General features: G+C 46.9%; 2 protein-coding genes across 2 annotated transcripts in view; both read left to right on the top strand.

Moving 5' to 3' along the window:
* Positions 1-20: 20 nt before the first annotated feature.
* PTPN11 (protein tyrosine phosphatase non-receptor type 11) lies at positions 21-24429 on the top strand. Its single transcript, XM_038152478.1, has 16 exons — positions 21-200; positions 4408-4530; positions 5549-5743; positions 6765-6957; positions 8070-8186; positions 8669-8782; positions 11393-11489; positions 12005-12084; positions 12180-12338; positions 15306-15437; positions 16880-17034; positions 17612-17679; positions 17810-17961; positions 20243-20355; positions 20562-20663; positions 20982-24429. The coding sequence occupies exons 1-15, from the start codon at positions 187-189 to the stop codon at positions 20629-20631; spliced, it is 1782 nt and encodes a 593-aa protein (XP_038008406.1). The 5' UTR covers positions 21-186; the 3' UTR covers positions 20632-20663; positions 20982-24429.
* The window catches only part of RPH3A (rabphilin 3A), a 17473-nt gene continuing 11154 nt past the window's right edge, over positions 21428-27746 (top strand). Inside the window, exon 1 of the mRNA XM_038152884.1 lies at positions 21428-21550. Within this exon, the coding sequence (XP_038008812.1) occupies positions 21428-21550 (123 nt within the window). The remainder of the gene's footprint in view (positions 21551-27746) is intronic.

The following is a 27746-nucleotide window of genomic DNA, read 5'->3' as shown; positions in this document are numbered from 1 at the left end:
GGCGCGGGGCGATGACGGCGCGGGCGGTGACGCGGGGCGGGCCGCGCCGCGCTCGCGGGCCCGAGGCCGCCGTTGTTCGCGCTCCCCGCAGCGCCCGAAGGCCGCGGCCCCGCCGGGACCCCCATGTGAGCGGCGGGCGGCGCGGGGGGGCCGGCGCACCGCGACCCGCCGGGGCCACGCGGGAAGATGACATCGCGGAGGTGAGGCGGGAGCGGCGGCCGCGCCGGCGGGGAGGGCGGCGGGCAGGGGCCGCGGCTGCCGGGGCGCCTCCGCGCCCGCTCCCGGCGGTGCGGGGACGGGGCTGCTCCCTGCGGGCGGGCGGGACCCCCGGAGCCGCCCCCGCTCGTTCCCGGGGGATGTCCCGGCTCCCGGAGCCCCTCCCGTCTGTTCCCGGGGGATGTTCCCCTCCCGCAGCCCCCACCCCGCTCGTTCCCGGGGGATCTCCCGGGTCCCGTTCCCAGGGGAGCCTGTCGGGGCTGCAGCGATCGGGGGGCTTCGAGTCCCGTTGGCGGCCGGAGCTGCCCCGGTGCCCCCGCTCTGTGGGGCTTCACGTGAGTGTCCCCATGGAGCGCAGGAGCCCAGGGGTGAATTGTTCGTGAGTGGGACCTGCTCGGTACCGGGACCCAGCGTTCGTGTCCCATCGAGGCCAGCACCGCTGATTTACCGACCCTAAAACACGGCCCGGCTACAAAAGGAGTGTTCCTGAGCCCCCCACATCTGCGTTCTTCACCACTTTGCAGCGTTCACTCTACTTTCAAACCCTTGTGGCACTGCTAAAGCACGGCGACAAACAGCCAAAGCCGTTTCTTTGTTGTAGCTTCTCACTGTCCTTAATGGATTTTGGTGGTTGGTACCAGGTGTCCGTTTGGGTGAGCATTGGGCTTTAGGGGAAATATTGTCATAGAAAATGCTATAAATTTATTTATCCTTTTAAACAGACCTGTTCTGAGATTCCCAGAATGGTTGGGGTTGGAAGGGACCATAAAGCTCGTGCCATTCCACCCCCTGCCATGGGCAGGGACACCTTCCACTATCCCAGGTGGCTCCAAGCCCCAACCTGACCTTGGACACTTCCAGGGGTGGGGCAGCCACCATTTCAATTGATTCACCTCTATAAGTAATACCTATTAAATCATAATTTCTCCAAGGGTAAGTTGTCCTCTCATTTCTCCTGCTCAAGATGGTGAATCTGGATGAGCTGGTTTCAATCCGTGGCCATTTCTAGTAGGATTTGGAGTTTTTTGAATTACGTGGAGGTTTTTTAGCCAGTGTTGTGTTCTCTGGACGTCCCTGCTCGCACTGGGAGCAAGGCTACAAGTTACCTTTTGGCAGCACTGTGAACTTCCTCCTTGCCAGAACAATCCTGTTGCTCTGCTCGGAGCCCTAAATTGTGTCTTGTGAGGGAGACTGAAAAAAGCTGGGAAATATCAACTGATGAGCCTATAAATAGGAGTAATTAAAGTACCCGTCAGCACATCCCCAGTGCTGTGCCTGTGACAGCTGAGACAGGACTGATTTCATCTCTCCTTTGCTCTTGCAAAGGTGATTAAAAACCCCAATCACTGCATGGAAAATTGTATTGATTTCTTTCTTTTGGTTTGGGAGGAGAGAAATGTGCTGGCAGTGTGTGACTTAGGGAGCACAGATCCTGCTGGACCATGAGAACAAAAAGGGAGAATTGTGGGAGGGGTGGATTTTCCATCATGGATTTTGTTTTTTCATCAGAGGGTTCCTTGCTTTACTGATACCCTCTTGCTTTGGAGCCCCTTTTGAGCCCCCGGCTGTTCCACTGCTTCCTTTCTTACCAACATTCCCACCTTGCTGGGAGCTAATTATGGGCTGGCCACGATGTATTCCCAGCCCCTGAGTGGGAATTGCTGCGGGAGGGATGGCCAGGAGCCTCTTTGACGAGGGCGTGGGTTTGGGTGACTCCTGGGATTGTATTTACTGTCCTTGGCTGGGGCAGCTCTGCACCTGCTGCCGCGGACATGGGCAGGGAAAAGAGGATAAAAAGCCCAAAATGCATTCCATCCCTATAAAAGGAAGTGTGAGAGCAGCTCCTGGCTGAGGTGGGGGTGTCACTGGTGAGCGCTGGCCCTTGGCTGTCCCCTCCCAGTTTGGAAGGGCTGCAGCCCCAAGGTTGGGAGCACAAGGGATGGCAGCACTTCAAGGAGGATCCTGCTGGCGGCCGGAACCGCTGGCAGGGATCCCTGACACCCCCATTCTGCTATTTGGGGTGCCTGACAAATGCAGCTTCCTACTCAAAGCCAAAAATACGGAGCTGAGGGAGCAGGAGGACGAGGTGCCAGCAGAGCCAGAGTTACATAAAGTGCAAGAAACCCTCCCAGGTGTAGCTTGGCTTTGCTGCGCTTGGCTTTTTGGCATCTTTGCGTGGATGTGGGAGAGAGATTTTTGGGGTTTGAACCATCTATTGTGTGTTTAGGCTCTCCCTTAAATGCTGGTTAAATAACAGGTTATTTGTTGTCATCCCTGTACATAAATTATTGTTTTTCCTTTGCTGTAACAGCTCATGTGCAGCAACTTCCTTAAGGTTCAGGGTGGGATACAGAAGATATTCCATTGGTTGAAGTTTATGGAATGTCGATATAATGAATTGGGAGAAGCAATCCAAATAATTTCTCCTCTGTTTGTTTAGACTTTTTTTGCTATAAACTCCAAAATTTACCAAGGTTTCTCTTGAATCCAGTGCATGTTTAGGAAGCTTGCAAAACGTTCAAATTATTACTGCATATTTTTGTTCTTGTTTTTGATTTTTGTTTTCTTCTAATGGAAATAAAATTTTGGGAGTAGAAATGTGAATACATGATCACCTTCTCCAGGCAACCTGTTGTGGGCTGAAATGTGTTATTTAGTATTTAGTTCATGCCAGGTACTGATGCTTGTGCAGTTTCTTTTGTGAGAACTTTCCTTGACTTTTGAATAATAATTAGATAAATGTAACATCACTCATTAGTTCATTCCCATTTGCTGTGATAATTTTGAAGTGTTTTGAATCATTTTTTTTCCATGTCCTGTGCATAAATTTGATATTTTCTGTGTTGTTCTTCAGTGAAAGATGGGGACTATTCACTAGATTTTCATGGTGCAAGTAGAATACTATTGACTAGGGGAAAAAAAGATTCACACAATTTACTTCTGAGAAGGATCCTGATTCCCATTTGAATGACTTGCTAGAGATTTGGATTTTTCTAGAATCCTAAAACTCCAGAACATTTCTGAAGAGAATGCTCTGGAGAAGGCTTTGGTGAGAATATTGGCAACTTCTCAGTAGAGAAGGAATTGCTGCAACAATTGAAATAATAACCCTAAATTTAGACCTGTGCTCTCATATTTTGCTGATTTAGCAATTTAGCCTGAAATGCTGACTGGATCAGGAAGGATCAGGAATGCTGTTCCATTTTTCTGGATATAACACTCCTCTCTCTGTGATGAGCCTGGCTGTGGAGTTTTTTGGATATCTTTTGTTGCACTTTGGAAAAGCCCAGAGGTGAACAAAGAGGAGCAGGCTGGGTTCTGTCAGCACACAAGAATGAGGATTTAACTCTGAAAATTAAAGGTGATTTTTAGTTGCTGAGTGCAAAGGTGACAGAGCTGAGGTTGGGGTGCTCACACCCCGTGGTTTATTCTTAGAATTTGCCTTCTAAAATCCTCACCAAGCCCTTTCATGCAGAACTCCTTCAGGGCTGCAATAAAAATGGGTGAATTCCAGATAAGAGCAGAGGCAGTGGTGACACCGAGTGGCTCCAAATAAGTCTCCAAAGTCAATGCCAGAGGTGGGGACACGGAGCTGTTGGCCACAGCCCAGCCCCAGCTCTGCCTGGGCTCTGGGATAGTCATTGAGGGAGTTTGTGGGTGGTGAGGATCAATAGGAGATTCCTCTGGGGTTGTATTTAAACGGGACAGATCCGACCCCGGCTCCACATCCCAGGGAGGAAGAGCAGTGGGGTGTCCACGCAGGGAGTTCCTTCCTGACCCCCTCAGCTGTGCCCTAAACCATGAGGTTTTGTTCAGTTTTTAACCTTCAAAATGTTGTCAAGTGTCACTTTGGATGTTTTGTTTTATTTTTAGGTATTTTTCCTGTTTGTCTTTCAGTTTCTTTGTGTGCTGTGTTTTGCTGGAGTAAGGAAATGCCTCTTCTGGTCTGTGTTTATGTTGTGTACCTTTGATATCATTTTAATCCAGGCAGGCAGAGCAGGGATAAGTGTAATTCTTAGGCTTACACAAAGTTGCAATATATAAAGTTGCAATGTGAAACTAATAACGAGCAGAACTTTTATTAATTTAGGTGCAAAACTCAGCTTGGAAGCTGTCAGATTGCTTTGTGTGAGTTAACTCTGAAAACCTGCTGTTTATTTATTAACATTCTTTATTTGTAACCTCTTGTAGATGGTTTCATCCAAATATCACTGGGGTGGAGGCAGAAAACCTGCTGCTAACAAGAGGAGTCGATGGCAGCTTCTTGGCACGGCCCAGCAAAAGTAACCCAGGAGACTTCACACTCTCTGTTAGGTGAGTTTGGCTCTTCCCACTCTTGCCCCAGCTTGGTAATGATCTTAATTTGCTGCTGTCCTGTGGAGAAACAGTGGATGAACTCCTTGAAAGAGGTGAAAGAATGCTCTGGTCACTTTTTAGTGTTGTTCACTTTTCCCTCCTTTTTTTTCTCCCATTTTCCTTGGAGAGCTTCTCAAATACTTTCACCCAGCTCTAGATGGGAGGGGAGTGAATTCTGATTTTACAGCAGGACAAAAATGCTCAGGGGAAGCAAAAATAGATTGATAATAACATTGCTTTTAGCCCTTTACAAATCCATTTGATAACCAACTGGAAGGAGCAGAGGTGTTGGGAATTAGTGATCCAGCAGGAAACCCAGACTCTCCTTGCACAGGAAAAGTCAGCAAGTTTTTAAGGGCATCTGTGGCTTTTTCAGCTTCCAAAATTGGCCTTCTGTGACAGTTGTCCCCTGTCACTGCGTGGTAGGGATGAGGAAAAGACAGCAAGAGGAAGTAGATAAAGGAAAAGGGAAAAGTGGGATTGGTGATAAGAGTTGTGCTGCTTGGATACTTGTGAGATAACAGGCCTTGTGGCACAGGAGGGGATTCCTGCTGGGAGCTGCTCTTCCTTAATATTAGAGACTGTGGCAGCAGGCAAAGGCAAATGTTTCCTGAGGGAGAGACCTTGGGAGCTGGTGGGAATGCTGGAGAAAGGAGCAAACCAGCTCTGCTGGGTCTCTCCAGAATATTCAGCTCCTCTCTTGTGCTCGTGTGTGGAATTTTGTGTGGCTCTGAGGGGTTTCTGGAGGGGCTCCTGAGGCTGCAGGGTTTATGCTGCCTCCAGCACAGAACTGCTCTCCTGTTCTCCCTGGCTGGTGGGCAGAGCAGCTGAAGCAGAGGAGCAGTAGCTCCATGCTGGAATTGTGAATGTGGATTTCTCCACCTCAGGCATCACCAAATGTAAAAGTGATTGATTGATTGATTGATTGATCAGCTGACTTGGGAAGGGGTTTTGTGTCCTCTCTTTCAAACCTCAGACGAACTGGAGCCGTGACCCACATCAAGATCCAGAACACAGGTGACTACTATGACCTCTACGGGGGAGAGAAGTTTGCCACGCTGGCTGAGCTGGTGCAGTACTACATGGAACACCATGGGCAGCTCAAGGAGAAGAATGGAGATGTCATAGAGCTGAAATACCCCCTCAACTGTGCTGATCCCACCTCAGAAAGGTCAGAGAAGTGGTGGAACCTCCATGTCCTTGTGTTTATCCCTCTTCACACTCAGCCTCCATCTGGGAAGAGGGTGGCCACAGCCTTGGATTTGTTTCAGGGAGGTTCCTTGCTAAATAGGTGAATAAATGTGGTTAAAGGTGAAGCAATCCAAGCCTCAGAACCTGCTCCCTTCAGCATTCTTCCTTGGGTGGGACAGGACTGAAAAAGAGGGCATAATTCCCTTTATTTTTACTGGGAGAATGTTTAACTGGAGAAGTTCTCCTGATGTTGTTGTTGCTGCAAGGAATTCTCAGGGATATTTTTGGGCATAACTTCTTGTGCTTTTCCTAGCAGTGGGTAGGAAGTGAAGGCTGTTCAAATCCTCAGATTCCTCAAACTCCTGCTTTGAGGAGTGTGGTTAATAAGGAGAATTTGAGACTCTGGATTTGAGGAAATGTCAGGGGTCAGAACTAAACCAGCAGATACCTGTTTATTCCTAGAAGTGAAAAAATTAGGAAAAATATTCCAACAAGTTCTCTCACTCCTCAGCATGCCTTAACTAAGGTGGGGAGGATTGATGGTTTTTTTGGCCCTATTTCCTGAAGAATTGAGATAGCTGGGATTACTCTCTCCAGTTCCTAATGGGATAGAAGGGTGAGGTCTCAAAAGTATGAAGTTTCCACAAGTTTATCAGGGAAATTTCTTGAAGGAAATAAAAGAAGAATGAGTGCCTGGACTGAGGGGAGGGTTGGAGTGTAACCTGGTGTTTATTGGGATTGTTGTGAAGGATCCAAATCAAAGCTTCACTGGAAGCTTGTAGGAAACTCCATGGAGGTGCTTTGAAGTGTTTCTGTCCTCAGTGCTGTGCACCTGGACACTTCCAAAGCTTGTTTTATTTATTATTTTTACCAGCTGAGGCTTTCCCTAGAGCTGGCTGTTGCTGAGTGAACAGAAGGATTCCATTTCATAATGAACACCTGGAGCAAGTGGATTCAGCTGGAATGCTAAGCAGGGTGTCTCTGTGTCACTTCATTTCCAGGTGGTTTCACGGGCATCTCTCTGGCAGAGAAGCTGAGAAACTCTTGACAGAGAAAGGAAAACATGGGAGCTTCCTGGTGAGGGAGAGCCAGAGCCACCCTGGGGACTTTGTCCTTTCCGTGAGGACGGGGGATGACAAAGGAGAGAGCAACGATGGCAAATCCAAAGTGACACACGTCATGATCCACTGCCAGGTAGGAAAAGCAGGGAATGCATGGGCCCAGGAGCTCTGCATCCATTCCCCTTTTCCCTGGGGTTGCTGCAGGTGATCCCTTTGATCAAAGTGACTCCTTTGATGGCATCAAAATTCCAATATTTTTTGGCTGACTGGCTCCTGTCAGAGCCTTCTGGCTCAAATCACACTTTGCTGTGCTCAGGGAGCCTTTGCAGTCTCCTGGATGGATTCTATCAAAATAGGAGTGATTGGATAAATGGAGATCTATCCACAGATGTCTCTCTCCTGTCAGTTCAGGCAGTTACACCTGATAAAAGATCAACAGTCTGTGAAAACAAGTGTTCACTCCAAGGAATGCCCTGAAATCTAAATCCTCTATTTAGTATGAGGTAGTTCTTCAGTGAAATATTACTAAATTACAGTTTTGATATTTAATCTGTCTCCATGGGTTGCTATTTAAAAGATAATCATGGATTTGAAAAAAAACATGGATTTTTCTTATTCTCTTTTACTTCTGTTGTGCCCAAAGCCAGTGCAATGACTAAAAATACCTAAAATGCAGTAACAGAAGTAGTTTGGAGGTAGAAATGACCCATCAAGACTGTAAATGCTGAATTACCAGAATATGTTTTCAAGAAAACATATTCAATGTGAAAACCTCTCTGAATATTCAATATGAAAACCTTATATTCAAGAAAACCTCTCTGATTTGCAGTTAGCATTTATGTCTTTGAGGAAAATAATTTGACGTTTCTTCCTTAAAATTGAGATGGTGCCAGGCAGTCCCAGCCTTTCAGGACCAATCATACACTTAATTTTGGAAATCAATTCAAATCCCTAATTTCTGGATTCTCATCCTGTAGCTCCAGAGCTGCCTGAACCCTGGTTCAGAGGGCATCAGCTCTCTAAAAATGCAGATAAACCAATTTTCAAGGAGATGGCAAAAAGGGGGATGTCCTGCAGTGTGTCTGTGTTTCTCTTTATTAGAGTTCTATCCCTTAGCAGAAGGATTTCAGTAGAGCCTTCTCCACAGAATTTTGGAGGTTATTTCTGATGCGAAGCACAGCCTAGAGGTTCTGTGGCTGTGGTGGTGGGAAGTGCATTTATTTGGAGGAGCATTTGTGTTTTCAGGATCTCAAGTACGACGTTGGTGGAGGGGAGAAGTTTGACTCTCTGACAGATCTGGTGGAGCATTACAAGAAGAACCCCATGGTGGAGACTTTGGGCACTGTGTTGCAACTCAAACAGGTGAGGACAGGCTACCCCTGAGCTTTGCCACCTCCAGGATATGTTGAATTGCAGCTTTCCCATATGTTCTGCAAGACTTTTCTAAGGGAAAAAAATGAGGAGTTAAACTTCATGAAATGGATGAAAAAGTCATTTCAATGGAAGCAATTTTTGTTAAGCTTGTGAAGGGATAGAGTGTTGTCTCTGATGTGCAGAATTTCCTGGTGTCATCCTAGTCTGTAAGAGTTGCAGGGCATGCCCAGAAATTTAATGCAGTAAATAATTAAATGAATAATTAAATAAAAACTGTGACACTTTAAAAGCAACTGTTCAGCATCCCCTTCCTCGCTGCCCTTTGCTCGAATTCCAAAACATTCACATCCAAAAAGATGCCTGGATCCTAAAACTCCCATAACAATCCTTATCTTGGGGGGTTTGTGTTTGAGTTGTGTTTCCATGGCTGTTCTTTGCTGATCCTGTGCTGTGTGGGTTCTGTCCCCCAGCCCCTGAACACCACCCGGATCAACGCTGCCGAGATCGAGAGCCGGGTCCGGGAGCTCAGCAAACTGGCAGAGACCACGGATAAAGTCAAGCAGGGCTTCTGGGAAGAGTTTGAGGTAATTCCTTACATTCCAAGGAATGTTTCCTCCAGTGTTTCCTCCGGAGTTCGCTCTCACCCTGCCAAAGTCACGTTGGGTTCTGCCTTCCTGGTGTTTCCTCCTCTCCATCGCCTCAGATCCCTGGTTTTGCTCCCATCTCCAGGGCTTTGCCAGCTCCACTCTCGTGGCTTGAAATATTTCCCTTTTTCCCCTGATTCTCAGAGTGCTTTTTATCCAGGATATCCTCCTGGATATCTTTCCCACCATGAGGGAGCCTCCTGTGTTTGTCCCACCAGGACAATCCTTCCGATTCCTTCTGCTGTTTGGGAAGTTGGGAACCATTTCTTTGGGGACACTTCCATTTCTCAGCCCATCCAGTGCCCTTGTGGCTTTTTGATGCTTGTTTTTGAGGATCTCAAAGCCATTGGGAAGTGGTGGAGAGCTCTGGGATGAAACAACATGCATTATATGCATTCCTTGGACTTCTGGAGGTTTATTTTTGGTTTGTTTTGGTGTTTCATTTCTCTCTGCAGGCAAAATTCCAATTTTCTTCCAGAAAGAGTGTGTAGGGACAGGGCAGGGGAATGACTTCAAACTAGAGGAGGTTTAGATGGGATATTGGGAAGAAATCCTTCCAGAATTTGGAATAAACTCTTCCCAGAGGAGCTGTGGATGCCCCATCCCTGGAAGTGTTAAAAGCCAGATTGGCTGGGGCTTGGAGCCACCTGGGATAATGGAATGATTTGAGTTGTGAGTGACCTTAAATCCCATTCTACTCCACCCCCTGCCATGGCCAGGGACACCTTCCACTATCCCAGGTTGCTCCAAGCCCCACGCAGCCTGGTCTGGAACACTCCAGGCTGGATATCATGGACTGGTTTGTACCTCACACACACATAACCACCAGTGGAGTCTGGAATTCCACCAGCAGATGGCAACAGGAAACTGGGAAGTGCTCAGGGAGCTCCAGAGAGGCTGGTTTGAGAAACTTCCTGAATAGTGATGGGTTTGCTAAGTGACCATCCTCGAAAAACCCCCTTTGATCAGAAATATCCTTTAGCTAAATGTGCTGCCCAGTGTGCTCTGATTGTTGCCAGGAGAAGGAAAATTAATCCATGAAAAATGAAGGAATTAGCCCAGAGGTGTGTGAGGGGAATGTCAGATGGTGAGGTGATGGCATTGAGAAATGATAAAATGAGGATTAAGCTTTCTCCTTTCTCTTTCCAGAGAGAGGGGACAGTCCCTGATCCAGGGCTGCTGGATGGTCAGAATGGCCAGAATTCCATCTGGAGAGGGAAGGAAGTCAGCAGAGGTCGTGTTGTGGGAAGGGATTGTTGGTTTGGCAAAATACAGCTGAGCTATTCATTCACAGACTTCTCCTAAACGTTGAAGAAATTTTTCTTGGTGTGGATTTCTCAGTGTGGCCTTAGAAACAAAGTGTTTCCTTACAGAAGGAAAAGTCCAGCAGGAAAAGCAAATAAATGAAGGATTTTACCTGTGGGACATTGCATTTCTTTTTCCCCTTTGCTGCCGTCAGTGAGGTCAGCACTAACCCTCATTTTTTTTGGGAGTGAAGCCCTCTCCTAGCAGTTTTAGTGCCCTGTTTTCCAGTCCCCTCAGGGCAGCTCCAGCTGTCCCCCATGGTGGCAGGAGCCGGGAGCACACTCCAGGTTGTCCATGGATCCCTGTCAGTGCTTTCAGGAGCTGCCAGCCCAGATGGTGAATTTAAATTACTTGTCTCCAGGCAGGAATGAGCCTCTTGTCCCAGGAACCACCAGACAGGAATGCTGACAGCCCTTGTAGTGTTTTTCCTTCTGAAAAATGGTTCTTTCTGAGCTTAGTGCTGGGAGGTTGTAGTGAGGTGGAGGAGGATATTCAGATTTATGCTCGTGTTGTTCCAGCTCTGAATGGGCTTGTTGGGAGTCACTGCTGCTCGTGGATCTCTCCTCAGGGATGCTCCAAGCAATGATAATTAACTCTAGGAAGGAAGATGTGGTTTCCACACACATTTAATTGCTCCAATTCTTTAACTTGCTGGGAAGTTTTAGCTCTCAGTCCTTTTGCCTGGAATTCCACAGGCAGTGCTTTGGGGGCTGTTTCCTGCCCTTTGTCACAAGCTTGAAACTTTGCATCTCTTCCATTTCTTTTGCTTTCCCTGGCTTTAGGATCAGCCTAATTATCCAAGGTCATTAAGTGAGGGAGTATCAGACTGAGGCAGGAGTGAGCAAATGTGCCAGTTAAAGAACAGCAAGAGTCTGGAGGGTGGGAATGATGAGGGGAGCAGCTTCCAGAACCTGAGTGTTCCTTTTAGTGGGGCCAGCAGTGCTTTGGGGATGAAAACTTGGAGCAAAGCATTGGGATCCCGGTGCCTCCAGCTCCAGGGAGCTTTGGCAGTGGGGAGATTTGCCATGACCAGCCTGGCTGTGCAAGTATTGAATTGCAGCAGTCCCTGGGACATTGTGTTCCAGAAATCCCCACTCCAGCTTGTTCCTTACGGATAAATAAATGATGGATAACCCATCGCCTAATGCCCCTCTCCTCCCTTTTCTCTGGGAGAAGGGATTGCTGTGAGCATGGGCCAGTCCATGCTGCTTTTTTTCAGCCCCCCTGTCTGTGCTTTCCCCTCAGACCTTGCAGCAGCAGGAATGCAAACTCCTCTACAGCCGAAAGGAAGGGCAGCGCCAGGAAAACAAGAACAAAAATAGATACAAAAACATTTTACCCTGTAAGTATCGACCCTTTGTTGCCATTTGATGTTACTCTGGTTTATTGTCCTCATTAATACAGGGTTAATTAAGTACCACTGGCCTTTGGCTTCTCTTTAATCATAACTTCCCCTCTTATCAGGATTATCCTGTGATTTCCAATTTGGGTTCACACAGTTGCACTTTGTAGATATTTGTAATGCTGGTTTTTATCTTCATTTAAAAGCTTCATATCTCTCAACTCAACAGGCTGGAATACTTAAATTTGAGAGGATGAATTTGGGGGACAGAAATGCAACATGCAAAACCCAGGGCTTTGCCTTGACTTGGGGCTTGAGTGTCCCCGTGTTCCTGAATTCCCAGGACATGGACATGTGTTGGTCCAGCTGGTCACAGCCCCTTGTTTAAAGGAATCAAAAGAGGCAATTTGGGATATTCTGATCACTCATTTACTGAGTTTGATAATTAATTAATAGCTGCTACGTGGTCACAGCTGTGGAATGCAGGTGCCTGACATCCACGTGTATTTTTGCAGTTGATCACACCAGGGTTGTTCTCCACGATGGTGATCCCAATGAACCTGTTTCAGACTATATCAATGCTAATATTATTATGGTGAGTGTATTCCCACCTCCTCTCCCCTAAATCCAAGGGAATATTGTCACACACCATTTCTTGAATTGCTGTTGGTTTGTTTTATTTTCCTCTAGCCTGAGTTTGAAACCAAGTGCAACAACTCAAAGCCAAAAAAAAGTTACATTGCTACCCAAGGCTGCCTGCAGAACACGGTGAATGATTTCTGGAGGATGGTGTTCCAGGAGAATTCCAGAGTTATTGTCATGACCACGAAAGAAGTGGAAAGAGGAAAGGTAAAACCAGACTGCAGCTGGCTTTGGGAAAGGCCCTGACATTTGAGTACAAGCAGGAGCTGAACTGAGAGGGATAAATTGATTTATGGCTGGAATCTGGTGTGGCTCAGGATTCCTTGGAATTCTGGAAGGTGCTGTGAGTCCTTTTTGATTAGTGTCTGTGGGAATTGGGGATAGATTCCTGTCTCATCAAGCCTCCCTTCCTTAAGGTTGGCCTGCTGAAATTTTAGCTGCTGGATGTGAATCTCTGTGTTTCAAACTTAGGGAAGGAGGCACTGGCATGGGAGACGTGGCCAGGCAGGAATTCTGGGTGCTTGAAGGGAAAAATTCCCTGCTCCTGCAGCAAAACTCCTGGCATTTCTTTTATTTCATCAAGCCTGGATGGACCTCCCTAGAAAAGCAGAATTAAGGGATTTTATTCTTACAAGACTGAACACAGAGATGTTGCTGCTTAGCTGGGAACTGGCCTGGCAGGATTTAATGCTCTCAAAGAGGAATTTTCCCTTCAATGGTGTATCCCAAAAATCTCCACTTACCTTTGGGGTACAGGAATCCTGTCTTGCTCCCTGGCCTCTGGCAAACCTGGGGATATTTTTATTTGCTTCTGGTTTCCAATGACACAAGGCAGGAAAGAATAGGAATAGTTGAATGCTGATATCCTGGCAGCAGCCACACACAGCTTCCTGGGGATTGTAAGGATTTATCTTTGGAATTTGTTGCTTCTGATCTTTTTTCTATTTGATAAATACTGTCCGTTCTCTCTGCTTTTCTTTTTAAGTTTCTCTGCTTCTTCCATTCACTACTGTCCACGTTTTTACCTTTTTCCATATTCTCATTATCTGTTTCTGAATAGAAAGCTGTTGCCTTTTTAGGGGAGCATCATTTGTGGAAAAAAATCAAATTAAGAACTGCGAGTTATTTTGTGGGTGACTGATGATTGCAGGGGTTCCTCACCCCCAGGAACTTTGTGTGTGTGCACTGAAGACAAATAGCAGAAAATTTTACAGGATTCTCTCCCTAACTGAGTGTCAAAGCTGCCACTGGTGCTGTTTGTTGGAGCCATTAGACTTTGTCTTGAGTATCTTTTTTTTTCAGTCTTTGACTTTGTCTTGTGGATCTTTCATTAGTCCTTGTAAAGTTCTGCCACTTCATCACCCTGATAAAGGGACAGGATTTGGGTTTCCTCCCTGAGAACTCACTGAAGGAGGGAGAAGCTCCCCCTTCCCAGTGATAATCTTTGTTTTGGAAGAGGAGAAATAAATTATGGAGTTGTTTTGGCAGAGTTGACTTGAATACACCTTTCTTCCTTCAAGTTATTTATTATTTTTTAAGAACCTCCTGAATGGCCTCTGCTTCTCTGCAGTTTCTCCATTTTTCTTCCCAAAGTTTGCTCAGCCCTTTTGCTGGAGAAAACACTTTAATTCATCACTGCTGCATTGCTTATTCTTTCTTTACCCTTGATTGTTTTGTGATTACTATTTCACTTCTTAAAGAATTGCAAATACCAGTCCTGGTATCAAATCAAAGCTCTTTTATCTCAGGCCAAGCTGTTTGCAGGAAGAGAGAACCCTTTGCAGCAGAGCTGCCTCCATAGCCTGAGGAAGGGAGGAACTGTGCAACATCCCAGCCCTGCTTTGAGTCCTGGGCGTGCTTTAAAGTGCAGAAACAGCAAATCCTTAGAAATTAAAGGACTTTTGGGCTTTTGGAGGCAGTTCAGCAACTCTTCCAGCAGAGTAAAGCTTATTTTAACATCGTGTTGCTGTTCAGTCTTGCTCTACCAACTGCTCAGAGCTCTGCATTGAAAACTGCAAATTATTTCTGCTGGCACCCCCCAAAATCAGTGTATTTGCTTCAGTTCCAGAGCATTTGCTTCAGTTTCTCCCCTTGTGATAGGGAAAGAAGGGCAAAAATAGCAGAAAAGCATCTTGTTGCCTACGTGGGCACGTGTTCAGCCATCTTCCTCTGCCTTGGGCTGGCAGGAGGAGCTTCCCTGTGCCATGTTTTTTCCTGAATATTCAGAATAACTGCAGATAGACCCTATTGCTCTGTAGGACTTGGTGTTTGCTCGTGCTAGAAGCTGCTCCTACAGTAATTTCTGCTTTGATGCTGCTGATTGATCATGCTGATGATTCCCAGGAGCTTCTCGTTCCTCACCTGTCACAGGAGCCAAATCCAAGTGCTGATAGATGAATCCATTCCTCAGTGGATGGAAGTTATCCCTGGGCAAAGATAATCCTGATGGAGAAGCAGCACACCAAAAACTCTGCATTTTAGAATCTACAGACCCATGAACTGCTCCCTTGGCAGGAGCCTGAACCCTCTTTGGTGATGGAACCAGAGCTGTGTCTGCCCTTCCTGCTGCAAGCCATGGAAAAGCAAATATCCAAGTTTTATTTCCATTGGGAATGATTCATACCTTTGACCTTTACTTCTTTTGCAGCCTGTAGGGTTTGGGCTGTGGGACTGAATTCTGCTGGAATTCTGTGTTTTGAGGCCTGTGACTGAGGGTACAAAAAGCAGGATTTTAATCTCCAGCTTTTGAAAATACCCAGGCACAAAATATCCCAAAATGTGCTAAGAAGAGAGGTGGCCTGTACCTGTCTGAAATTATCCAGTGGTTGTTATGGAGAGGAGAAACTCCCTATTAAAATGATCTTTACCTCATCAGCTGATTATCCTCTGTGGACTCTGAAATAAATGCTTCAAGGCTGAATTAACCAGTTTGCAAAGCAGCCTCTTTTTTTTTTTCCTGCCTGATTTTTCCTTTTCTTTTTGGTTTTTTTTTTTGGGGGTTTTTTTTTGGTTTTTGGTTTTTTTGGGGTTTGTTTTGTTTTGTTTTGGAGGTTTTTTGATCGGTTGGTTGGTTTTTTTGGTTTTTTTTTTTTTTTTTTGGGTTTTTTGTTTTGGTTTTTTTTGTTTGTTTGTATTGGTTTGTTTTTTGTTTTTTAATAATTTGAAATCTTGCAGAGTAAGTGTGTCAAGTACTGGCCAGATGAATATTCCCTGAAGGAGTACGGAGTGATGCGTGTCCGGAACGTGAAGGAGAGTGCAGCACACGATTACACCCTGAGAGAGCTGAAACTTTCCAAAGTTGGCCAGGTGAGTACAAGAGCAACTCTGTCCTTTTAGCTCAGCTTGTGGATCACCAAAGGAAAAACGTTAGGATTAGCCCGTTTCTCTGGAATCAATAAAAGCACTCGGAGGTGAATAAATGAAGCCCTGCCTTTCTTTGAAGCTCCACGTTCAGTCCCATCCATCTTTCTCTTTGCCCTTGGGATAATTGAAGATTCTCCTACCTCAGCAGCTTTTGGCAGGAAGGAGAGGAGCTGCTGCAGAGCTTGCAGGGAATCTGGGAGGAGGGATAATGCTTTTAACTGAGGACACTTCAATCCAGCCAGGCCTTTGCTCCCTCGTGGAAATGGTTGCACTGAAAGGAAAAGTTGTGTGTGGGTCTAGGGTGTGGAAAATTCATTTAAGGAAAGGGATAAAAAAGGTGAGAAAACAGTGTGGAAATGGCATTTCCTGTTAAGGAGCAGTTTGGATCAGGGAGGAGAAGCAAACCAGGGGAATTGGGATAGATTCCTGTCTCATCAAGCCTCCCTTCCTTAAGGTTGGCCTGCTGAAATTTTAGCTGCTGGATGTGAATCTCTGTGTGTCAAACTTAGGGAAGGAGGCACTGGCATGGGAGACGTGGCCAGGCAGGAATTCTGGGTGCTTGAAGGGAAAAATTCCCTGCTCCTGCAGCAAAACTCCTGGCATTTCTTTTATTTCATCAAGCCTGGATGGACCTCCCTAGAAAAGCAGAAATAAGGGATTTTATTCTTACAAGACTGAACACAGAGATGTTGCTGCTTAGCTGGGAACTGGCCTGGCAGGATTTAATGCTCTCAAAGAGGAATTTTCCCTTCAATGGTGTATCCCAAAAATCTCCACTTACCTTTGGGGTACAGGAATCCCATCTTGCTCCCTGGCTTCTGTGGCTTTGTTCGAGGGGTCCCAGGACGAGGGAAGAGATGAGAATTTTGACTCCATGTTTCAGAAGGCTGATTGATTATATTAAGATATTAAAAATGCTATATTAAAACGATACTAAAAGAATAAAGGATTTATCAGAAGGCTGGAAAGGAATAGAATGGAATGATAATAAAATCTTGTGACTCTCAGAGAGTCCAATGCAGTTGCATCTTTGTTTAATTAAGCAGAAACACCTCACATGGACCAATCCCAGATGCACCTGTTGCATTCCACAGCAGCAGATAGTTATTGTTTACATTTCTTTCCTGAGGCTCCTCAGCTTCTCAGGAGAATAAAAATCCTAGCAAAGGATTTTCATGAAAATGTCATAGTGCCAGGCCTCTGGGATATTTTAGTTTGGGGGATTTAGTGACTGATGGGCCAGGCCAGGGAGAGCCCTGGCTTGTTCCCTCCTTTGGCATTTGTGGAGCTGTGGCTGCTGGGCTCAGCTTGGGTTTGGGGGACTCAGCTGTGCCCCACGAGGAGCTGGGTTTTGAGCAGCAGGGTTTGTGTCCCTGTCGCTGCAGGGGAACACGGAGAGGACGGTGTGGCAGTACCACTTCCGCACCTGGCCCGACCACGGCGTCCCCAGCGACCCTGGAGGTGTCCTGGATTTCCTGGAGGAGGTGCACCACAAGCAGGAGAGCATCCCTGATGCAGGACCTGTCGTGGTCCACTGCAGGTGAGGCTCCTGCCACTCCTCCTTCTGGCCCAGGGAGCTGAGACCTTTAAAAAGAACAACTTTCCCTGGAAGTTGCTCAGAATTCCCTGTTTTCTGTCTGTACAACGTCACATTCTGGGTGGGTGGCACAGGGTCCCCTTGGGAAGGAATTTTAGACTGTGAACTTCTGGATAAATGAAAATTTCTGCTGTTGGGTGAGAAGATGGGGCCAGTCCTGGCTGGAGCATTTCAAGTGCAGGATCATGAGAATCCTGGCATCTCATCCCACCTGGGAGGGCTCTGTCCTTTTTGGGTGTCCTCAGCTTGTAAACGAGATGCTTTTCAGGCAAGGAAATGTTAGATCTGACCTTACAGGTGTTTTCTGATTCAGGGGTGTTTATAAACACTGAGGGACAGAAGTGCTGATTTCTGTGCCTTCCCTGAGCTCCTGCTTTGACTCTGGCTGTAATTTGGAATCCCTTGGCTATAATTTGGAAGCCTCCCGTCTCCTAATGCCGGAATTCCTTTGCCTGGGGTTTTGCTGTGCATTCAGAAAGAGCAAAACAGTGAAATTCCCTTTTTCCCCCCCTTCTTCCAGTGCTGGGATTGGACGGACAGGAACTTTCATTGTCATCGACATCCTCATTGACATCATCCGAGAGAAAGGTACCTTTAACCCTTTGCTTTCCCCACCTGCTCATGGATCCACCCCAGGAATGCCGCTGGAGGATTCAGGTGAGCTCCACCCTCACCGCGGTTCTTTTCCTGCTCTTCCCAACGCCGTGGATGTCCCCAGGGGTGGACTGTGACATCGATGTCCCCAAGACCATCCAGATGGTGAGGTCCCAGCGCTCAGGGATGGTGCAGACAGAGGCCCAGTACAGGTTCATTTACATGGCAGTGCAGCACTACATCGAGACCCTCCAGCGCAGGATCGAGGAGGAGCAGGTGGGTCCATGCCAAAGATCCAACAGGAACGTGGCAGGGTTCCAGCAGTGCTGGGGATTTCTGAGGGGATTGTGTTGTGGGATGGCTGGGTCTGAAGGTGTGAACTGTCTGCTGTATTTCAGTTCATTGTGCTTAAGAATTAAATTAAATTATCAGGTGGAATCCTCTCCTTAAGTTATCAGGTGAAAACTTCTTAAAACATTGTGTGGAATCCTCTCCCTAAATTATCAGGTGAAATCCTCTCTTTAAATAATCAGGTGAAAACTCCTTAAAACATTATGTGGAATCCTCTCCTTATATTATTGAGTGGAATCCTCTCCTTACATTATCAGGTGAAATCTTAAAACATTATGTGGAATCCTTTCCCCAAATTGTCAAATGGAATCCTCTCCTTAAATTGTCAAGTGGAATCCTCTCCTTAAATTATCGGGTGGAATCCTCTCTTTAAATCAAGTGGAATCCTCTCCTTAAATTATCAGATGAAATCTTAAAACATTATGTGGAATCCTCTCCTTAAATTATCAGATGGAATCCTCTCCTTAAATTAAGTGGAATCCTCTCTTTAAATTAAGTGGAATCCTCTCCATACATTATGGAGTTCAATCCTGTCCTTAAATTACTGAGTGGAGTTTTCTCTTCAAAATATTAGGTGGAATTCTCTCCTTAATTTAAGTGGAATTCTCTCCTACCCTCCCTGTCCCCAGCCCTGCCCCCAGATCTCAAATTTCCTTCCTGTTATCAAATTTCCTGTGGAGGAAGGATAAAAGATAAGGGTCTGTTAATTAAAGCAGAACCTCGTGCTCTTTGTTTTAAACAGATTTCAAAGCTTGTTCCCTGCATTCCTAAAAGGGGAAAATCAAGTGCTGGTCACTCAAATTCCAATTTTGGGGGTTTATTGGTAGGCAGTCTGTTTATTGGAGGGGAAAATGAGAGGGTGAGTGTGGTGATCCAACAAAAAGCACTTGCAGGAGTGTGGTGGGATCAGAAATGTTTGGCAATAAGTGGTGACAGCAACAAAGACCTTCCCCTGCCCCTTCCTGTTCAGGGAATTCCTTGTGCTCCACTTCTGGGGGGTTTTACAGCAGTTTCTTGGTTTTGTGATTAAGAGCTGATGTTTTCTCCCTGTCCCTGCTGCTCCCTGCCCTGACCTCAGAGCAGCTGGGATTTGTACCTTTTGCTTTCTATGCTAATTAGTCCATATTTTTACTCTTTTTAGTATCTTTTTCCCTGCTGGAGACTTTCCAACACTTACTGAGTTAGTTCCTTTTCATCAGCTGGTTCCTACAAAATGTCCTTGTGGTGCATCCCACAAATCCTGCGTTCCACGAGTCCACCAATCCATCTCTGTCTCCCAGACTTTGTTCAGTGGAGCAAATCCAGGTTTGCTGGATTTAGCTCAACAAAACTTTTCCCGAGCTGTGTTCCCACAAACTGCTCAGGGCAGCTTTGTCATAAATGCTGGCTAAGAGGGATTTAAGAATCACCAGAATGAGCTGAGGGAGTTTCAGGAGAGCATCCTGGAAAAGCTTCAATCCCAGGAATGTTCTTAATGGTAATTCAGGAGCCAGAACTCCCTGGAGGCTCCGCCAGCCTCTGCTGTGACAGAGGTCAGCCCTCAGGACTTGTTGCAGCATTAAAAAACCCCAAATAAACCCACAACCCCCTCCCCAAGCCCAAATTCTCTGCAAAACTTCAATTTCTACCGTGTAGGTTTCAGTGTTTCCAGGCCTTGTGAATGCCTGGCAAAAGGAAAAACCCATCTCCCGTTTCATTCCCTGGCAGGATCTGGAGCTGGGTGCCAGCACAATTGGCTGCAGCCTGGAGCATATGTGCAGAATCCAAATAACAGCTTGGCTGCTTTTTATATCAAACCTAATGGGCTCAGATATTATTTTATTAGGGCTCCTGCAAACAACGCTGGCGCTCCGTTGGCCCCAGCTCCCAGCTGGAAATAAGGTCAGTGGGAAGCCCACTGGCTGCTCAAGAATGAAATGGGGAGTTTTCTGCCAAGGAGATGAGGATTGAGTACATTCAGAGGGTTGGTGTGTCCTGCTGGAGATGGTGGGGTGGGGGAAAAATGGGGATTTTCAGGTTTTGCCTCACCAATAGCTGGAGGCAAGCTTTGGGTGTGCTCAGTTCCCTGCAGGACTGAGCTCTCTCCTCCCAGACAAACCTAAAAGCACCCCTGGCTATCTCCACTTGGAATTGCTGTGCTTTCTCAGTGATTGGTTGCTGGGATTAACCCCAAACCTGGCTTTTTGTTGTGTGTTTTGCTTGACAGAAGAGCAAGAGGAAAGGTCACGAGTACACAAACATTAAATATTCGTTATCGGACCAGACGAGCGGGGATCAGAGCCCTCTCCCCCCCTGCACCCCAACCCCAACGTGTCCAGAGTAAGTCCAGTCCTGCCCTCAGTTTTTGAGCTGTTCTGTCTCATCTTCAGAGACCTCAAACGAGGCTGTGTTACCCCAGAACCTGCCCTGCTGTGCTGGGCTTTCCTCTGAAAATAAATCAAGTAAAATTAATTGTCCCTGAATTATGTGGTGTGTATTATAGGATTTTTGTTGTCGTGGGACTCTAAATCCTGATTTCATTTCAGAATGAGAGAAGATAGTGCTAGAGTGTATGAAAATGTGGGGCTGATGCAGCAGCAGAAGAGTTTCAGATGAGAAGATGTTCAGAGCCTTCCAGGCCAAGGCAGGTGTGTATGGCCAGAGGAGGGGCTGTGTCCAGCCTGGCTTGGGAGAAAATCTACCCAGGAATGCCCAAAATGCTTGGATTTGATCCCCTTAGGGTGCCTGAGTTCCAAAAGCTAATTTAAATTTAATTTTAATGACCTTTACACACAATCTCACCTTATACTGCCAAAGCACCCACACAGTTTCTAAGCCAAGGATGAGACTTTGGGTTGAGTTTAAGCTTTATTGGGTCAAAACTGAGCACTTCTGTACAGTGCCTGAATAAGAAACAACTGCTGGGTTTTTTCCTCAATAATTCTTCATTTTTTTTCCTTTCCCAGACATGAAAATGGTTTTTAAAAAGGTCAAGAAAGAGATGGAAGAAGCTTCACGTGAGCAGTGAACTCTGAGGGCTTGGTACCTTTTTATTTACGGTTTTAATCCTTCAGTAGGCAAAACTTCAGAGCATCTAAAGATTGTTTTTATCTCTTCTCTCCAATTTCCAATTGCTCATTTTCCAAATAAAAGGAAATCCTTTCTACAAGGTAGACAATTACTTTGTAGAGTCAGTTTTGAATCCTGCAAACTGTTGGACTGTCATCCATTTGTTTTTTTAAATAGTATTTTGGTTTCACAGTATGGCTGTTAGTGGGGTTTTTGGTTTTTTTTTTTTCCTTATTTGAGCAGTTGTGGGGTTTTTGGGGGGCACTGGGTTGGGGGGTGGGTGGTGGGAGAGCAATGCCATGGATAAATCCGTGACGTGAAATGTAAAATACTGATGGGAACAATGTGGATTGTTGGAAAACAGTGGATCACCAGCGAGAATAGAACCAAGTGCATGATCAAATTAGTCCTGATACATTTCAAACTCAGACTGAGCTTCCTGGGGCGAGCAGTTCTTGAGATGAAGGTGCTTTTTTTGTGATAATTGGTGGCTTTGATTCCAATTTTGCTGTGTGGCTGGATGGGCTATTTTGGAGGAATTTATGCAAAGTTGCTTTTACATCAAACAAAGTTTCTTTTCCGTGATCTGTGCCCAGAATAGGAATCCCTTGTGTCCTTCAGGAGACTCAGTGACCTGGGGGTGGTTTGTGAGGACACTCTGTGGTGACTTTGTGCTCAATTAAATGAGACTGAACCAGTAGAATTCAGGTATTAATTAATTAATTAATTAAAGTTGCAGGATGTTAAACCCAGTGAAACCAGTAACTCACTGCTGGTGTCAGGGAGCCCTCCTGCCTTTGTGCTGGGGAAGTGGAAGCTGTGGAGGAGCCTCCTGGATTTTTAGGGAAGGAGGGATCCCAGGATTCCTGGTGGGACAGGAGCAGCGAGGCCACGCTGGGGGCACTGTCCCACCCCAAGTGCCTTTGGGAGCTGCCTGGACCTTCCTGTCCCAGTGCATGGAAAACCACCTGGAGCCACTTGTCAGGGAGACAAAGCCTCTTCCAGAGACTCCCCAAGGAAGATCTGGTGAGCTTCCATTGAATTCCTTCCCCTGGCCCTGTCCTGGACCAGCAGCTCCCCTTGGAGCCGTGGATGGCAGGACCAGGCCCAAGGAGTGGGGTCTGGTGTCTCCCCAGCACCTTGTCCCTGGTTTTTGGGGACACTCTGGGACTTGAGTGGTGTTGAGGAGTGATTCCCATCCCCACACAGGATGCCTGACCTTCCTGTGTCTCTGGAATGGGTTTATTTGCCTTCCTGGTGGAATTCTGCTGGAGCCTGGAATCTAAATTAATGCAGCTTTGTGAGAGGTGAAGTGGGAGATGCCATCTCCTGGTCCTCAGAGTGCTTTGCAAATTCCAATATTTGAGCAGTTTGTTTGGACTGAATGAAGGTGCTTCATTAATGTTAAGCAGAATTTTGTTCCTTGGCCTCTTGTCCTTTTTGTCTTTCGGGGCTTTGGGACTGGATTTTTGGAACTCCTGTCACCAGCACACCACAAATGTGTTTGACTGTCACAGCCTTATGCTCTAGCCCTGAATCCTTGTGCCCTTCCTAGACTGGAATAGATGATGAGGAGAGAGAAATGTGGTGATTTGGTAGTGAGGCTCCTGCTCTCCATCCCCTGCCAGCCCGTCCCTGTTCCCAGCTCCCTCCTGCTGAACAGGGATCACTTGGAAGTGTTGACATTTGCATGGAGCAATTAAATATTTGCCTCAAACTCTGTGCAGAGTCAAATTCTGCACTTCAGAGGCTGGAGCAAGGTGAGGGACACACCCAGCTGGGGTTTGGAGCTGCTCTGCTCCAAGCTGGGAAATCAGGGGGGGAAAAGTCAGGAGAAAGGAGGGAAAGGATCCTGAGGGAATCTCAACTCTCTGCACTCAGTTCATGTGAAGTGTCTTAAAAGCTGGGCCTGTGCAAGCAGCAATCAGCACAACGTTGCCTCCTGCCCTCGTTCAGAGCCTGCCTCTGGGGGGGTTGATTTGGAATTGTTCTCCTTGGGAGCAGGGAGCTCTTGCTGCAGAATGTGTGGGAATCCTGGGGGAGCGCATGGTGGGGGAATGTCAGTGAGGGGTCTGCAAGATTGTGACTAAAGGAATCAATTCTCCTTTCTGAACCTGTGTTGGGTCCTGGTGGGCACCAAAGGGGAGCCCCCGCACCCTAAAATCTGTCACCAGAGACAGGGAGGGTTCCTAAAGCGTCTCCTGCGTTAATTCCAGCAAATAACTTTGGGGTTCTGACAGATGGAGGAACAAAGAGAAAGGTTCAGGGAGATCAGTGGATGTGATTCAGGGATTCCCAGGTTTAGGGAACTTGGAAGCAGTGCTGGCTGAGCTTGTTCTGGAGCAGGGATGGAAGAGGGATCCCAGGGTTCTCTTGGAGAAGCCTTTGTCCCACGAGGGAAGTTGACCCCAGCTCCCAAGGCACAGTGATTGATGCCAGTGTGAATTTGCTGCAGACTTCATTTACTGAATGTTTTAGAGAAATACACTTTAATCTCAGCTAACTCCTGTTAGGCCTGATTGGTTCTATTAATCCTGACCAAACTTTCCTTTTTTTCCTCCTAAAAGATGTGTTTGAGACACGATTAACCAGGACACAGCTAACAAAGGTATCCAACCTGTTCCCTTTTCTCATTGTAGGGCTGAGGAAATTTGCAGCTGGGACTAAGATGTGTTGTCAGGGTTAGATTTTCTACCCATAACTCCATTATTTCAAATTAATTGTTCATTTCTCCCTTTTTGATAGTGAAAGGTAATGAATAATTTCAAGCCTGTTTATTTATGACATTACTGTGATTTTTTTTTTTATTGCAGTACTAAAGACTAATGAAAAAGGATCTTATTAGGTGGAATAGGCCTTGCATTTATTTTTTTTTCCTGCAATGTATGAAGTATTGTACCAGAGTATTAAATGAAATGTAATATTTTATTGCAAAATTTCTATCCTTTAGAAGGAATACATTTAGGATGTCATCAATTTGATGTGAATCATGTAAATGTTGAGAAATGAGCTGTTTATTCTACATCTGGTGTTTCAAAAAGATTTCACCTCTTGCCTTTTGCCCACAGTCTGTAGCCCATTTACGGTTGTCAAAATGTGACATTAAATAATAGTTCCTGTATAGAAATAGTGGTGGTTGTCCATTGTTTTCTGGGCTGGTATTTATGGGGTTTAATTCAGTTGCAGTGGGTTTGGTTTGGTTTTATTTTTAATTGCTGCCAAGCTGTGTTATCAGGAATAAACCATATCTGTAAACAGCAGAAATTCCATTAAAAAAAAGGGAAAAAAAATGAAATTCAAAATAGAAAAAAAAAAAAAGAAATAAAAATCATTTTCTTACCATGATTTGTCAGTCCCTGTGTTCTCCAGCTGCAGGCACCAAGGATGGGGTATTGGGGAGAAGTTCTTCCCTGGGAGGGTGGGGTTAGAATTCCCAGAGAAGCTGTGGCTGCCCCATCCCTGGAAGAGTCCGAGGCCAGGTTGGATGGGGCTTGGAGCACCCTGGGATGGTGGCAGGGATGGAGCTGGATGATCCTTGAGCTCCCTTCCAACCCGAACCATTCCAAGGTTCTGTGATTCCGTGCTCAGGGCTGGGTGGGGCTTGGCCTCTCTTGCTCTTCGTGAGGATCAGTTTGAACTGGGAAGGAAGGAAGGACAATCCTGTCCTTTCTCTCTCCACATCCCACTCAGCCACAGCCAGCTCTCCTGGGATGAGGGAGAGGAGCTGTTGCTCCCACTCCTGCTGCTCCTTCCCTCCATCTTCCACCTCTTGCTCTGTTTGTTTTTGGGGCTCTGCTATTTCCGAGGTCTTCTCGTGCCAGCCCCATGCAGGGACTCCAGGGAGGGGTTGGTGCTTGCAGCAGGAGCTGGATTCTGTCCCAGGCTCCTCTGCCAGCTGCTCCTGCCACACTTCCAGAGCTCTCAGCATTCCTGATTCCTGATCCCTCACACTTGGAGCCAGATGCTTCCCAAAGTGTCACTTCCCCTGGGCCAGAGCAGAGGAGCAAACGCCTGCTCTGAGGTTTTCCATATCTTACCTCCATCAGGACTGGTTTTTCTGGTTTTTGCTTCTCAAATCCATTGGGAATGCTCCCACTAGGGATGTTGTTGGTGTTGCTGATCCCAGAAATCAGCCTGCAGGAAGGGGTTTGAATTCCAGGGAGATCCCACCGAGTGTTGCCTCTCCCTTGATCCCGCTTTCAGGGCCGAGTGTTAAAAACAGAACTGAAACCTTCCAGGGAATAAATCAGCTCAGCCTGAGCAGTGCTGGTTGAACAGCAGCAGAATCTGGAGTAAAACAAGCTTTAATCTCATGGCAAAGGCCCATCCCAGGGATAATCCAGTGAAATGGCAGGAAGGAGGCAGAGCCCAGGATCCAACCGAGGCCAGGAGCTCTGCGGAGCAGCAGCTTGGCTCTAAGGCGATTATCCCACGGGGGAAGATTGATTGATTTGTTTTTATGAACACATCCAACAGTTTGCATCCATCTCTGGGAGTTTTTATAATCCCTGCCAGGGCTGGGGAGGGAGGGAAAAGGGGAAGGAGAGCAGGGAGGGACTGTTCCAATCTGAGAACTTTGATGAAGATTGAAAGTGATGGTGCTGGGGTGACACTTGGAGTCTCCTGGCTTTGACTCCTGCTTTGTGGTGACACTTCCAGCCCTTCCTGCTCGTGGTGCCACTTCCAGCCCCTCCTGCTGCTCCGAGCTCTCTGTGTCTCCCACGTAGGTGAGTATAAATCCATTTATTCTCCCGGCGTTCTCGGTGTTTGTACAAACTGAGGTGATCAGATACTGCTCAAGGACAAGTTCCTTATCTCCCTAAACCCTTGAAACTTTGGCTGACTTTTCTCCAGGATGAATTCTTGCTCACTTTGGGGTGGGGGAATTCTGAGTCATGCAGGATTGGGGCAGGAAAGGGGAAGGTGTCCTTCAATCCACATCTTTCCTGTGACCTAAGGAATTCTTTTCCCAGCCCAACCCTCTTGGCAGAGCTGGTGCAAACCAGGTTCTGTTTGCAGGGTGGCGATTCCTGTTTCATGTCCCTGCTGGTGCCTTTGGAGCCTTCCCATGCTCACTTTTTCTCAGGATCAACCTGGAGCTCGCTCAGCTCGTGGCTCTTGTGCCTCAACTCCTGGAAATCTTCCTTTGCCTTGCATGGGGGCCTGAGGCTTGGCTGTGTCTCTGTTTTTTCTCTTTGGTAAATCTTGGGAAGGATACCTTCAAAGGATCCTTAACAGGCTGCTCTCCTCCCGTTTTCCCCACGGAGCCGGGCAGCGGAACAATTCCAAGATCAAAAGGTTTGATTTGAAAAACCCCAGCTCTCCCAAGGAATGCCTCAAGTGTTGGGAGGGCTGTGACATTTTTAGCACATCTCATCTTGACAGCTCCCTGCTTCTCCTGCCTCTGTGCAGGTCTGCTCCTGATGGAGGAACAATCTTTGGATTTTTGGTGCTTTTCTCAGTCTCCCTATCTGTGTCATTGGGAAAAATGGGAGGGGGAGGAACTCCCTCGTCTCTCTTGTGCTGGAAATCAGGCTGTGATTCCTTCTGCTCTCTTTACTGAACAGTGTTATGTCTGAGCTGGAGTTTAGGATTGTTTTCCTGGCTGGAATTTTTAATTTGATGGCAGTCCCATGGATATTTCCTGCTGTGGATGACAGCTGAGGGATACAAAGTGCTGCATAAAAACCAGCAGAGAGAAATACAGAAGAGTGGTGGCTTTTCCAAACTCCTTGATCCCACTGATCTCTGTGCATTTGACCTTTTGTATGTGTGGAGTGGCTGCTGGGGTGGGTGTGGGATGTGCTCCCGTCCTTCAGGCTCCTGCCCATCACAGATTTGGGATATTGCACCTTGATTCCCAGCCCTCAAGGCTGCTGAGCTGAGGGAAGGCAGCACTTGGAGCATCCCTGCTGGATCTCTGCCCTTCCCAGTGTCCTGTGCTTGCCTCAGCTCTGTGCCCTGCTGCTGCCCCAGTAAAGAGATTGGACTGAACGCTGCCTGCAATCAATCCCTAAGGATTCTCGACGAGGATCTGCTGGAAGTTAACCTTCTTGATCCCCAGCAGCTCATAATTGTCCAAATCAGCAGTGGCTGCAGGAATTCCTGCTCTCTTTGGTCCATTTCCCAGGCTGAGATCTACCCAGGAATGTCAGGCTGGGGAATTGCTCCTGGAATTCAGCTGAGTCCATCAAAGGGCCTTGAGTGGAGACTTCCATGGCAGGGATAATGCTTCAGAGGGAATTCCAGGCTGCTTTGGCTTGGCAGGGACCTTACAGCTCATCCTGTTCCAATCCTTGCCACTTCCACCATCCCAGGGTGCTCCAAGCCCTGTCCAACCTGGCCTTGGACACTTCCAGGGATCCAGGGGCAGCCACAGCTTCTCTGGGCACCCTGAGCCAGGGCCTCAGCACCCTCACAGGGTGGGTTATTCCCAATATCCCATCTAAACCCTCTCTCTTTACCCCAGTGGACACCATAAGAACCTGAGTGAGACATCCAGGTGCTGGACTGACAAATCCACCCCCCTGGAAGCTCCGATTTTGCAACAAAGGAGATTATTTCGGGCTGTGATGTTACCAACCCCAAGCATCACCCACAGACTCCAGGAGAGCTCCTGGAGCATTTCCAGGAGCTCCTGGAGATGCTCCTCCAGCATCTCC

This window comes from Motacilla alba, chromosome 15 (assembly GCF_015832195.1).
Source record: "Motacilla alba alba isolate MOTALB_02 chromosome 15, Motacilla_alba_V1.0_pri, whole genome shotgun sequence".
NCBI lineage: Eukaryota > Metazoa > Chordata > Aves > Passeriformes > Motacillidae > Motacilla > Motacilla alba.
The sequence above is the reverse complement of the archived record's forward strand: the minus strand, read 5'-3'. Positions and strand labels throughout refer to the sequence as shown.